The 12,637-nt window shown below is 56.7% G+C and overlaps 1 protein-coding gene across 1 annotated transcript in view; it reads left to right on the top strand.

Annotated features, from left to right (window-relative positions):
* The window catches only part of GRID2IP (glutamate receptor, ionotropic, delta 2 (Grid2) interacting protein), a 31,839-nt gene extending 22,587 nt beyond the window's left edge, over positions 1–9,252 (top strand). Inside the window, exons 12-22 of the mRNA XM_012638946.1 lie at positions 323–678; positions 1,070–1,477; positions 3,359–3,446; positions 4,244–4,321; positions 4,860–5,056; positions 5,377–5,532; positions 5,677–5,763; positions 6,124–6,253; positions 6,343–6,461; positions 8,638–8,802; positions 9,050–9,252. Of these exons, the coding sequence (XP_012494400.1) occupies positions 323–678; positions 1,070–1,477; positions 3,359–3,446; positions 4,244–4,321; positions 4,860–5,056; positions 5,377–5,532; positions 5,677–5,763; positions 6,124–6,253; positions 6,343–6,461; positions 8,638–8,802; positions 9,050–9,121 (1,856 nt within the window). The 3' untranslated portion in view covers positions 9,122–9,252. The remainder of the gene's footprint in view (positions 1–322; positions 679–1,069; positions 1,478–3,358; positions 3,447–4,243; positions 4,322–4,859; positions 5,057–5,376; positions 5,533–5,676; positions 5,764–6,123; positions 6,254–6,342; positions 6,462–8,637; positions 8,803–9,049) is intronic.
* Positions 9,253–12,637: the final 3,385 nt, after the last annotated feature.

Raw genomic sequence — 12,637 nt, 5'->3', positions numbered from 1 at the left:
ATGGGAGCTGCCTCATGACCCTTGGTCTGGGGCTAGAGAAGGCCCTCGGCCTTTTCAGTTGTGTTCAGTGGGTCCCGGCTGGGACTCCCGGTCTCCATTCCAAGATGAGCTGGGGTCTAGCCTGTCCTGGTGCCAAGCTGTGCTCCCCCCTCACCTGCTTTGGCCTTTGGTCACCCAGGGTCTTCCTGTACTGGGCCCAGAGAGGGAAAGGGGAATGCCCCGGGACACAGAGCCAACCTGCCCTGGGGCCCTCCCTCCAGCCTGCACCTGGGAGCCAGGTGCTGGCTGCAGAGGGGTCCTCATGCTCCATCCCCCACCCCAGGGCCCAGGACCCTGTCCAGCGTCTCCTGGCACAGCGAGCGGCTCCTGCCCTCCCCCTGCTACCACCCACTGTGCTCTGGGGGCCTGGCCTCCCCCAGCAGCTCCGAGTCCCACCCCTACGCCAGCCTGGACAGCAGCAGGGCGCCCTCCCCACAGCCAGGCCCTGGGCCCATGGGCCCCGACAGCCCCCCAAGCCCGGACCCTGCCCGCCCGCCCAGCCGCAGGAAGCTCTTCACCTTCTCCCGGCCTGTGCGAAGCCGAGATACTGACCGCTTCCTGGATGCATTGAGCGAGCAGCTGGGCCCCCGGGTCACCATCGTGGACGATTTCCTGACCCCCGAGAACGACTACGAGGAGGTGGGCATGCAAGCAGGCATGGAGGGTGGGCAGGTGAGGTGTGGTGTGGAGGTCTGCAAGGCGAACCGTGTCTCTGGGCTCCTGCAAGAGGCCCGCTGCCCTCAGGATCTGCCCCCCAGGTTACCCCTCTGCCTGGCCCAGGATGTCCTAGAATCCATTTCAGGCTAGCCCACTCCCTGGCTCAAGCTATCCCAATCACACCCCTTGTCCCAGGCTATCCTACACCCTCTCAGACCATCCCACCCACAGCCTGAGGCTAACCCACGACTGTCCTATCCTTGTCCCCAGGCCAACCCACTCTCCCTCACCTTGCTCCATGCCTCACACATATACCTGCTCCAGTCTCTCTGGGCCTAGCCTCACCCTCCTCTCTCCTTGTTCTTCCCCCAAGATGAGCTTCCATGATGACCAGGGCAGCTTTGTAACCAACGAGCGGAGCAGCGCTAGCGACTGTGTCAGCAGCAGCGAGGAAGGCAGCTCCCTGACCTATTCCTCCATCTCCGACCACATCCCCCCACCCCCGCTCAGCCCCCCGCCACCACCACCCCTGCCTTTCCACGACCCCAAGCCCAGCTCCCGCACCTCTGAAGGGCCCCGGGGCCCCACTCAGGCATTGGCCAAGCCCCTCAGCCACCCAGTCCCTCCACCGCCCCCACCGCCCCTGCCCCCACCTGTGCCCTGTGCACCTCCCTTGCTAGCCCGGGGCCTGGGTCACCGTCGCAGCGAGACCAGCCACATGAGTGTCAAGCGCTTGCGGTGGGAGCAGGTGGAGAACTCAGAAGGCACCATCTGGGGTCAGGTGGGTGACCTGGGGACCACCGGTGTCCTGAACCAGGGGAGGGTGGCCTGGGCAGCAGTGTCGAAGACAAGAACCATCCTCTGGGCCTCTTCCAATATCAGCTGGAACATCCCCTGCTCCTCCCCGCCCCAAGCAGAGGATGAGTGGAGGCCCAGCCCAAGGACATGCCCATGCTTGGTATTCGATGCAGGCATTGACGCCAGTCTAAGCCAAAGATGTGCTGTGGACACCTGGAAATGCTGCCACACCTATCCTTGAAACCTATCACTCTCGAGGCTGGACTAGTTCTCTTAGACTCTTAAAAGGGCAGCTGGCCCAAACTGCTGCACACCAGCCTGCACCTTTCCACTTTGATGCTTGAATTTCTTTCCATGCAAGACTGCCAGTATATACTTGAACACCTTCGGTGATGGGGAACTCACTACCTGTCAAAGCCCTCCTTCCCTCACTGGACAATTTTAACCATCCTTTGTATTTTCTGAAATCTCATCTCCCCAAGGTTCCCATGCCCTGTTTTTTGCCTGGCCCTTGAAATCAGGCAGAGTAAGTATATTCCCTTATCCACAGACCGACCAACCTGTAAGATGAACAGGGGTCACTCTATCCCTGTTTTTTAGGTCATTCCCCTAGAATGTGGTTTCTAGCTCCACAGTCCAGTGGCCATCTCCCTGTCAAAGAGCAGGCCCCAAGTGGACCCCCAGTGGGGCTTGACCAGCTTAGAGGAGAGAATGGGGTTATCACCTTCTTTGACCTGAACATCATACTCCTTTTTATATGATCTGTGGTTTCCAGCTTCTGGGGCTGCCCCATCCCAGTGCTCATGCCCACCATCATCCTCAACCCCAGTCCCTTCATCTTCTTGGGACTAATAGCATGCTCTCACATGTAGCCACACTGCGCAGGGCATGCTTGTCATTTTTCTCCATTGCCATCTCCTGGGTCCTGGTTCTGTCTCCTGCCCTCCCAGCCAAGATGATACCAGCCCATATCTCTAGGGAGCCTTTCCATGTTGCTAATAAAGATGCTCAGTGGGGCCGGGCGCGGTGGCTCACGCCTGTAATCCTAGCACTCTGGGAGGCCGAGGCGGGCGGATTGTTTGAGCTCAGGAGTTCGAAACCAGCCTGAGCAAGAGTGAGACCCCATCTCTACTAAAAATAGAAAGAAATTAATCGGATAACTAAAAATACATAGAAAAAATTAGCCGGGCATGGTGGCGCATGCCTGTAGTCCCAGCTACTCAGGAGGCTGAGGCAGAAGGATCGCTTGAGCCCAGGAGTTTGAGGTTGCTGTGAGCTAGGCTGACGCCACGGCACTCTAGCCCGGGCAACACAGTGAGACTTTGTCTCAAAAAAAAAAAAAAAAATATGCTCAGTGGGACAAGGCCACGAACAGGAACCTACAGGTCCCCTAGAGACCTCACTCCTACCAACCTCAGATGGGTCTTCAAGCCTTGCTCCACAAGCATGGTTCTTCCACTAGTTACTGAAGGTGGACACGGGGACGCAGGTCACACATCTGGCTAAGTCCAAATCCATTCCTGGTGGAAACAGGGCCAGACCCCTTGGCCACCTCCTTCGGCCTCTTGGTTGGCTGTAACCCCTTCACAGCTCCTTTCTGTCCCCACTCCTGCCCTCTGCTGGCTTCTATGTGGCTAGAGTTCCAAGTATGAGTGTATTTTTGACCACTAGAGGAGCTGGCTCACCACCCGATGACTTGGATGATTTGGCTTCTGTAGTCTCCTCCTGCTCTTGGCTTCTCCCCAGGGCCTGAGGGGTGCTTTCCTCCCGGGAGGCCCCAGGACAGCCTCAGAGTGTGGGGTGGGCAAGAGCAGTCCGGCTGCTGCTGTTCTTCCTACTCTGAACTTCCCACCCTCCTTCGCAGCTCGGGGAAGACTCTGACTACGATAAGCTGAGCGACATGGTGAAATACCTTGACCTGGAGCTCCACTTTGGCACCCAGAAACCTGCTAGTGAGTGGCCTGATGGCCCTGGGGGAACCCCAGATACCACACCATCTGTGGCAGCCCACCCACTACCTTCTGTGGCATCCCCAGGCTTAGAGTCCCTGAGGACTGCGCTGACTGCTGTTTACCTAATTTGGCTTCAAACCTAAAAGCCTGGAGTTGACTTCTCAGACCCTCAGCTTTTTCCGTCTCAAAGTGGAGATAATAGCTGGCATTTATTGTATGCTGACCACTGTCACTTCTAAATTAATCCTATGACAATTCTATGAGGTAGATACTGTGATCACCCCACTTCCTAATGAGGAAGCACAGAGAGGCTAGGTAATTTGCTCAAAGTCACACAGACAGAATAGGGTGGACAGAAGGCATCCACAGATACATCTTCCCATCACCCTCGCCCCTTTTTAGGCATCTCCTTACAGTTAGTTCTTGGGTGGGACTCCAAGCAGGCAGAGTTGTTGTGTGTGGCAGGTGGTCCCAGGATGGAGGAGAAAGGCCCTAGTCCATTCAGGAATCATCTGAAAGGTTGCAAGCCCTGCCAGCTCTGTCCCAAAGGCTCAGGGGAGTGGGCATTTGAGGAGATGGCAGCGGGCAGGGGGATGGACACATGCTGTGTATCTGACCAGATCTGAGGGTCCCCGATTTGAGGAATGAGGGGACTGTGGACACCCGGAGTCGATTCAGTCAAGGTCGTGCTGGGGGTTGGGGTCTTGTCCGTTGGCTGTGGCCACACCACTCCTGGGCCCTACCACAGCAGCCATGGCCTAGCCTCCCCTCCTTAAACTGTCCAGTTTCCCTTCCAGAGCCGATGCCCAGGCCCGAGCCCTTCAGGAAGAAGGAGGTGGTGGAGATCCTGTCCCACAAGAAGGCCTACAACACCTGTGAGGGACCGGGGACCCCCCAGAGGGTCGCAGGGGGAGGGCGGTGGCCCACCCTCTGGGCCGCAGAGGCTCAGACCTGCCCGGGTGGTTGACAGAGATTAGACTGTAGGGACCCGGACACGTGTCGCCCGGCTGGGTGAAGGCCCCCTCCGAGGCCCCACAGCTAGGCGGATCCCACCTGGGCGCAGGTTCCGACCTTGGCTGCACCCTGTATCCGCCCCGCCCGCACTGTGTAAATCGGCCGCCCAGTTCGGGCCTTGCCTGCAGCCGCAACCCCCACGCTCCCCCTCGCAGGTCCCGCCCTGGTTCCCGGCCCCACCCAGCCTCTTAGTCTATGTCCTCGAGAACGTCGCCCTCGCCCTTTAATCGCGGAAGGGCTGAGAAGTCTCTGGGCCCGCCCCGCCCCGCCCCCTACGGCGCCCCTCGCAGGCCACGCCCCCGGTGCTTGTCTCCCCATCCCCCAACCCCCGGTGCCCAGGTAGCCCAGCCCCCTCGCAGCGCCGGCCCCGCCCCAGCTCACCCTCGGCCCCGCCCGCAGCCATCCTCCTGGCGCACCTGAAGCTGAGCCCGGCCGAGCTGCGGCAGGTGCTGATGAGCATGGAGCCCCGGCGCCTGGAGCCCGCGCACCTGGCGCAGCTGCTGCTCTTCGCGCCCGACGCCGACGAGGAACAGCGCTACCAAGCCTTCCGCGAGGCGCCCGGCCGCCTCAGCGAGCCCGACCAGTTCGTACTGCAGGTGCCGCGGCCACGACCCCCGCCTGGCGGCCCCGGCCGGCTCAGGGCTCTCGCTGTGGCGGGGGCTGCTTCAGCCCTGCGCCCCTCGGGTACCGCCACCGTGCTCACGCCTCTGAGTCCCAGTTTTGTACCTCTAATGCCCAGTTCCCACGCGGGGTCCGAGGTAGATTGGACGAGGCTCCCTAGGGGTCGTGCTCTTTTTTTCTACGGGCATACGCGCCCAGGCAGCCAGCTGGCCCCCAACCCAGGCTGCGGTGGGACAGTGGGTCCCCTGGGGTCGGGGGGGGGGGTGGATGAATCCTGGCCCTGCCTTCGCGGCAGATGCTGTCGGTTCCCGAATACAAGACCCGTCTGCGCAGCCTCCACTTCCAGGCCACCCTACAGGAGAAGACAGAGGAGATCCGAGGCAGCCTCGAGTGCTTGCGCCAGGCCTCCCTCGAGCTCAAGAACAGCCGGAAGCTCGCCAAGATCCTGGAGGTCAGGGGCCACCCCCTCCCCGGTCATCCCACCTGCTCCTCTGTCCCCTGGGTTTTCCAGCCTGAGAACCCATCCAGACAGCTGGACCAAGGGTGGGATGGGGGGTGAGGACCTGGGCAGGATTGGCCCACCTTCTCTCCACAGTTCGTGTTGGCCATGGGCAACTATCTCAATGACGGACAGCCCAAAACCAACAAGACCACAGGCTTCAAGATCAACTTTTTGACGGAGGTGAGGGACCAGTTGACATGGATTGGCCTGCTCTACCAGCGAGGCGCCAAGCCAAGCCTAACTCAGGTCGTGGCAGAGGGGAGGAGAGAACATCGTGACCCAGGAGGGCCCTCCTGCCAGGAGGAAAGCTAGCTGCACTGAGGCCAGGACTTGACTGCAGCAAAGGTTGGGGGTGGTGTGGGGGAAGGTGGCTTCCCCAAGCCAAGCCTCAGGATCTAGAAAAATGGAGAGGGGCAGGGGAGTTGCAAAGAAAGTGTCAAAGGCCTGGAATTGATGCCCCAGTCCAGGAGAAGCCGGGCCTATGTGACCAGTAATCTGATGGGTTCCTTGAGGAGGATGTGTGTTGGGGTTCACTTGCAGCTGAACTCCACCAAGACGGTGGATGGGAAGTCCACCTTCCTGCACATCCTTGCCAAATCGCTGAGCCAGCACTTCCCCGAACTCCTGGGCTTTGCTCAGGACCTGCCCACTGTGCCCCTGGCTGCCAAAGGTAGGTTGCGTGGATGGGCAGGGAGGCAGAGGCATGCTGTCCTGGGCTGGGAGGGTGGTCCCATGAGACTTTGGTCCCCTTCCCTACAGTGAACCAACGAGCCCTGACCAGTGACCTGGCTGACCTCCATGGCACCATCAGTGAGATACAGGCTGCCTGCCAGAGCATGTCCCCCTCCAGTGAGGACAAGTTTGCTGTGGTCATGACAGTATCCTCTGAGCAGCCTGTCCTGGCACCAGGCTGGACCCTGGGGGGGTTGGGTGGGGTTGGCTGTGGCTCCAGTGGCTATGGGTCCAGTGGACCTCGACTCCCAGAAGAGATTCTGGGCACAGGTTTCTGTGGCATCTAAGGGTCCTGAAAGAAGTTCCATCCTGGGTCATTTAGAATCCAAGTGCTCATGTCAAGTCTGTGTGTAACTGAAGCCCTCAAGAGTGAGGGTACATTCCCACTGAGTCCCCCAGGAGGGCATGGCCAGCAGGGAGACAAGCCCAGATGAGAAGGATGGAGAGAAGAGCTTGTGGCACCCCTCCCTGCTCCCCCACCCTCAAAGGAGAAGACAGGGTTTTCCCTGCTGAGGCTAAAGCTGGACAGGGAGGAGAGCTCTGGGGACTGTGCCTATGGCTGGGACAGGAGAGGCTCCACCAGGAAAGCCCTGTCATGTATCCCTGACCACAGAGCACGGTGTCTGTTGGGGCTGAGTGTCCAGGCAGGAATTTGACGTCAGATCCCCACTTCCTCTCAGGCAGGCTACCTGGGAGGGATTGCTGACTGGAGCCTTGCAGAGTATCACTGAGCAAATACTGTGACTTGTGCAAGGCGCTTCTCACTCCTGTCCCCTTGCACCCATATAGCACCCAGATGTTTTGCAGATGTTGAAACCGAGAGTGTTCAAGTGAGGGTTTGTCCATTGTAGTATCCCTCAGTTTATGGGTACCTGTCTGCTTCCTTGGGCTTGAGGGGGGGTCCCCAGAGAGAGGAAAGATGGTCATTGAAGGGTAGCCTCTGCAAAGGGACTTGACCTGGCCCATCAGACAGGCCTAGGCTCAAATCCTGACTCATTTGCTCACTGATTGTGTGACTTTGGGCAAGTCACTTACCCTCTCTGAGCCCAGTTTTCTCATCAGTAAAAAAAGAGGTGATGAGGCCAGGCGCGGTGGCTCACGCCTGTAATCCTAGCACTCTGGGAGGCCGACGCGGGCGGATTGTTTGAGCTCAGGAGTTCGAAACCAGCCTGAGCAAGAGCGAGACCCCGTCTCTACTAAAAAAATACAATGAAAATAATTGAACAACTAAAAAATATATAGAAAAAATTAGCCGGGCATGGTGGCACATGCCTGTAGTCCCAGCTACTCGGGAGGCTGAGGCAGGAGGATCGCTTGAGCCCAGGAGTTTGAGGTTGCTGTGAGCTAGGCTGACGCCAGGGCACTCTAGCCCGGGCAAAAGAGTGAGACTCTGTCTCAAAAAAAAAAAAAAAAGTAATGAGAGTCCCTACCACAAGGGGCTGTTGGGCCCATTAACTGATTATGATGCAAGTGGGTTCAGCCTGGCTCTGATACTGCTCACTGTGTGATCTTGGGATAATTGCTAAGTTCCTCTGTGCTTTGGTTTCTTCACATGTAAAATGGAGATAATCTACCTCCTAGAGGTATTACAATGATTAAATAAGCATGTGTAGCGGGCTTAGAACAAAGCTTGGCAGTTTTAAGTGCTGAAAAAATGATAGCGATTCAGCCACTGAATCTTTTCCCAGGAATTGATATGTGCCAGACCCTGTTCTAAGCACCAGAAGTACATACAGGGAACAAGCTTGCACTTAGGGGATAGAAAATGAACTTGCAAGCAATTTCGGATAGCAACAAATGCTATAGAAAAAGAGGGCCTGGCATGGTGGTTCACACCCGTAATCCCAGCACTTTGGGTGGCTGAGGCAGGAGGATCGCTTGAGGCCAGGAGTTTGAGGCTGCAAAAAGCTTTGATTGGGCCACTGCATTCCAGCCTGGGTGACAGAGCAAGACCCTGTCTCTAGTTAAAAAAAAAAAAAAAGCCTAGAGAGTAACAGAAGGGCCGCTGTAAGTGGGTGGTTGGGGAAAAAGGGGCTGATAGCCTCTGAGCAGAGCCTGAGGGAAGAGAGAGCCACCCAGGCCCTGCAGAGAGAGCAGGAGTGAAAGGCCTAACTGAGGCTGCAACAGCTGTGACAGGTTCTAGGATGACCTTAGAGGGCAGTGGGACTGGAGACCCTGAACAGGGCCCCCTTCCCCACTGACACAGGGCCTGGCCCTCTGCAGGACTCAGCCAGAGCGGGAATGTGGCAGGTAGGGTGCTGTCTGGGGGCACCGCCTGGGGGCACCCAGCGGGCGGCTGTTTCCTTAACGGAGGCGCTTCAGTCCTTCCTGGAGACCGCCCAGCCGGCGCTTCGGGCGCTGGACGGGCTGCAGCGTGACGCCATGGACGAGCTGGGCAAGGCGCTGGCCTTCTTCGGGGAGGATTCCAAGGCCACCACCTCCGAGGCTTTCTTCGGCATCTTCGCGGAATTCATGAGCAAGTTTGAGGTAAGCCACGGTGGAGGCCTAAGGGGCCCCTTCGGAGAGGTCTGGGTCAGAGGCCAAATGAGAGGGCTTCTCTGCACCCGTGAAGCCCGGGCTGGGAGAGGGTCCCCAGTAAGTGACACGTTTACCGCCCTCCCCCGCCCCCCCATGCGGGGCAGCAACCTCAGCACTGGCGGTCTGGGGTGGGAAGACGACCTGTCGGAGGCTTCTGGGACCGCTGACCACCCATCCCCCTGTATTCCCTCCCCAGCGAGCGCTCAGCGACCTGCAGGCCGGGGAGGGCCCGCGCAGCTCCGGGATGGTTTCGCCCCTGGCATGGTGACAGCGGCCACGCCGCGTCCTCCGTGGCGTGAGCGCAGAGACGGACGCCGGAGGCTGCGCCCAACAGGGCTGCCCGGACGCCACCGAGGCCCGGAGCCGCTGCGCCCCAGGGGCTGAGCATGCGGCCCGCCTGCCCGGCCCGGAGCGGCCCGGCTTAGGGAGGGAAGGGCCCGGCCGCCCAAGCGCCTCCTGCTACCTCAGCCACCGCGCTCCGCCGGGGCCTCTCCGCCCACCCTTGTTCCGCCCCCGCCCGGCCCAGACTCCCCGACCGCTCGCTTGCTCGCCCCATGCTCCATCGGCTTCTTGCGCCACTGTCCTTCTGGGGGCCCGCGGGTGGATTGTAAAGTGCTGCCACCCTGGGGCAGGGTCTGTCGTCGCATCGGCCGGGCTCCTTGGCTGGACAGTCCCAGGACGTGCGAACCCCTTTCTCAGCCCCCTCCTTGGGGGTCCCCACGAGGAAACGGCGTGCCCTTGAGCGCGCCACACAGAGGGCTTGAGAGCGAAGGCTAGGGGTGCAGAGCCAGTGTACCAGCGCCCGGGGACGTGCGCGCCGAGCCTGCCTCTTGAGAGTTGGAAGAAGCTGCATTTGGCTGCAGCCGAGGAGGGGGCCGGAGGAGAGAGGCGGGGGAGAGACATAGGGAAGGATTGGAGTAGGAAGACCCTCTCTGCAGAGTTGAGGTTTTATTCCAGTGGACAACAAACTCAAACCAGTTTAGAAGTGGCCAGATTGGGAGTGGGATGGGGATTGTCACAGTAGGGGCAGAGAGAACGGGGAGACGTTTAGGCCGTTGGAGAGCAGGATTTGGCGGCCCACCGCCAGATTCTCACCTGATGCGTGTTCCCTGGAACCGGTCATGTGAGCAGGGGAAGTTTGGGGGCAGATGACACAACCTGGGACATGTTTGGGATTTGAGAGGCTGTTTTATATGTGTCTGGGGATAGAAGAGGAAGTTATGTGGATACTAGGAACAGGTGGAGTGTGGGTTAGGAGGGTGTGCGACTTGTTTCAGTTTTTTTATTCTCCAGTAGGTAGATCCCTGCATCTGGCAGATTCCCCTGTTAGCTCTTCTCTTTTTTTCCAGAGAAATCTGAAGTGTGCTTTAAACCTGTCTCTTGGATTCTTTCTCTCCCACTACCATCAAATGGCTAGTGTTGCTCCTGGATAATATTTGGAACCCTTTCTCCCAGCCTCCCACAGGCCTTTCTTTGAGGCCATCTTTATTCTTTTTTTGTTCCCTGCTCACAACTACCATATAAACATGTCTAAACCAACATGTATACTTCAATGGGGGGGGGGAGGACTATGGCTAGTGGGGTACAATTCTCCCCAGCAACTCAAGCTTGGTAGTTTCTGCAAGTTCCCAATGCCTGTGTCTCTGGGAAATATTTCAGAAGGTCAGTTAAAATCCCCATGTGAGATCTTTAGAGACTGTAGACTCCCCCAGGGTGATCCCCTCACCCAGGTAACCCATATGGCATTTTCCTGCAAGTTACAAACACGTGCTCCCTCCAGGAATTCCAGGCTCAGCATTATATAGTTTGGCAAGCCAAGCCCTAGCTAGATTTTCTCCCTAATATGCCTTGTATTGGTTATCTATTTGCCACAATGCTATGTAACAAACTGTCCCCAAACTCATTGGCATAAAATGGCAACCACTTACTACTCACGAGTCTGTGGGTCACTTGGGCAGTTCTCATCTGAGCTGGGCTCAGTGGGCTCATCATGCATCTGCAGTCAGCTGTGAGTCAGCTAGGCAGCTTTTCTGATCAGGCAGAGCTCTCTCTTTTGTCTGGGGCCTTGGCTGGGAAAGCTGGGATAGCCTCATGTGGTCTCTCATTTTGTACTCAAATGGCCAGGTTTGTTTACATGATAGAGGCAGTGGTCCAAGAGGACTAACAAGGAAAGGCACAGAAGATGGCTTGAGGCTTAGGCTCAGAACTGGCATGCCATCCCTTCTGCCACATTCTATTGTCAAAGTGGCAAGGCCAGCCAAATTCTAGGGGGAGGAAAACGGGTTCCACTCTTGATACTGCAAAATCACGTTACACAGGGTATGGATTCAGGAATGGATGGAGAATCAGAGCCATTTTTGCAATCAATATACCACATCCCCTCTTGGCCAGGAACTCCGGTGCAGATCCAGTCCCAGCCTCCTGAAATCCCCAGTGTCCCCTGTCCTGCCTGGACCCAGCACAGCTCTGGTTACCTATTCCCATGTGTCCTCCAGAAAGCATGCTTCTCTCTCTCTCACCTGGTCACCCATGACTCCTCTCCAGATACTCAGTCCAGTGAGCAGCAGTGGTCTGTGCCTGCCTAGCAACCAGTCTCACCCTTCTGCTGGGAAAAGCTCCCTGTTCTTCCTTTAGGAAATCATCCCTCCCCTACTCTGTGGTCTGTGCTGATTGGATGAGAATGGTCTCACGACTCTGGCTGGGTGGCAGACTCCAGCTGGAACTGTTTGAAAAGGGAGGCTCCCTTTCCTCTGGAATTGCTGGGTGTCTAAAGGGGGGAAACCTGGAGGAGCTGCAAGGACCACCAGGTGGAGGGTGCTTGCCTGGGTGTAAAGCCAGTACTGTAGAGAAAAAGAGGAGAGAAGATCACCATATACAGCTCTTTGTACCTGGATGCAACCATGCCTGAAGTAGACATCTGGACTTGTCAGTCTCCAAGCCAACAAACTCCCCCTCCATTTTTAAATTTTCAAAATTTATTTTAATTTCCTGGCTTAGGCTGGTTTGAGTGGGTTTCTGCCACTTGCAACCCTAAGAGGGTTGGCTAATACACTCATCAACAGTTGCTTATGGATGTTCAGTCTTTTTAACAGGCTCACTGAGCTCTCCTCCTTCATACATGCATTTGCCAATACTTTTTGACTGCCTGCTGTGTGCCAGGCACAACGCTGGGTGCAAATATCTTATGGGTCACCCTGAGTTTGGTTCCCTAGGGTTATATTTTATGATGGTTCTATATAGTGCAAAGCCCTAGATGTGAGCCAACACGTGCACCATATTCACCCCCACCCTCCCCAGTTCTTCACCAAATGACGAGGTGTGAATACAGGCACTTCTGCCCAGAAATTTATTTATCTCTCAATAATATTGACAAAATAACATAACCTACTTATACACCACCTTTCCCGATAGTAATATCAGTTAATGTTTATTAGGTAGCGTGCTCAATGTTTTTACGTATCTCATTTCATTTTACTTTCACAACAACCCTCCGATATGAATTTTGTTATCTCCTTTTTACAAATAAAAATCTGAAGCTCAGGAAGGTTATGTGACTTGCTGGATCTAAAACCAAGTCTGTCTAAATCCAAAAGCCCACCTTCTGAGTAGAAATATCTTCTCTGTCTTGCTTAATATAACTTCTTTTTTATATATGGCTGTTCCAAGGGCCACAGATGCTGGTGACTTCATTGTAAAGCCCTTGCCTCTTTCTCACTTCCTCCTGTTCCTGTGTTAGTCTGCTAGGGCTGCCGTAACAAAATGCCACAGGCTGGGGGGCTTAAAC

This window comes from Propithecus coquereli, unplaced genomic scaffold (genome assembly GCF_000956105.1).
Source record: "Propithecus coquereli isolate 6110/MARCELLA unplaced genomic scaffold, Pcoq_1.0 Scaffold137, whole genome shotgun sequence".
NCBI lineage: Eukaryota > Metazoa > Chordata > Mammalia > Primates > Indriidae > Propithecus > Propithecus coquereli.
Note: the sequence above shows the minus strand (reverse complement) of the source record. Positions and strands in the feature narration are given on the sequence as shown.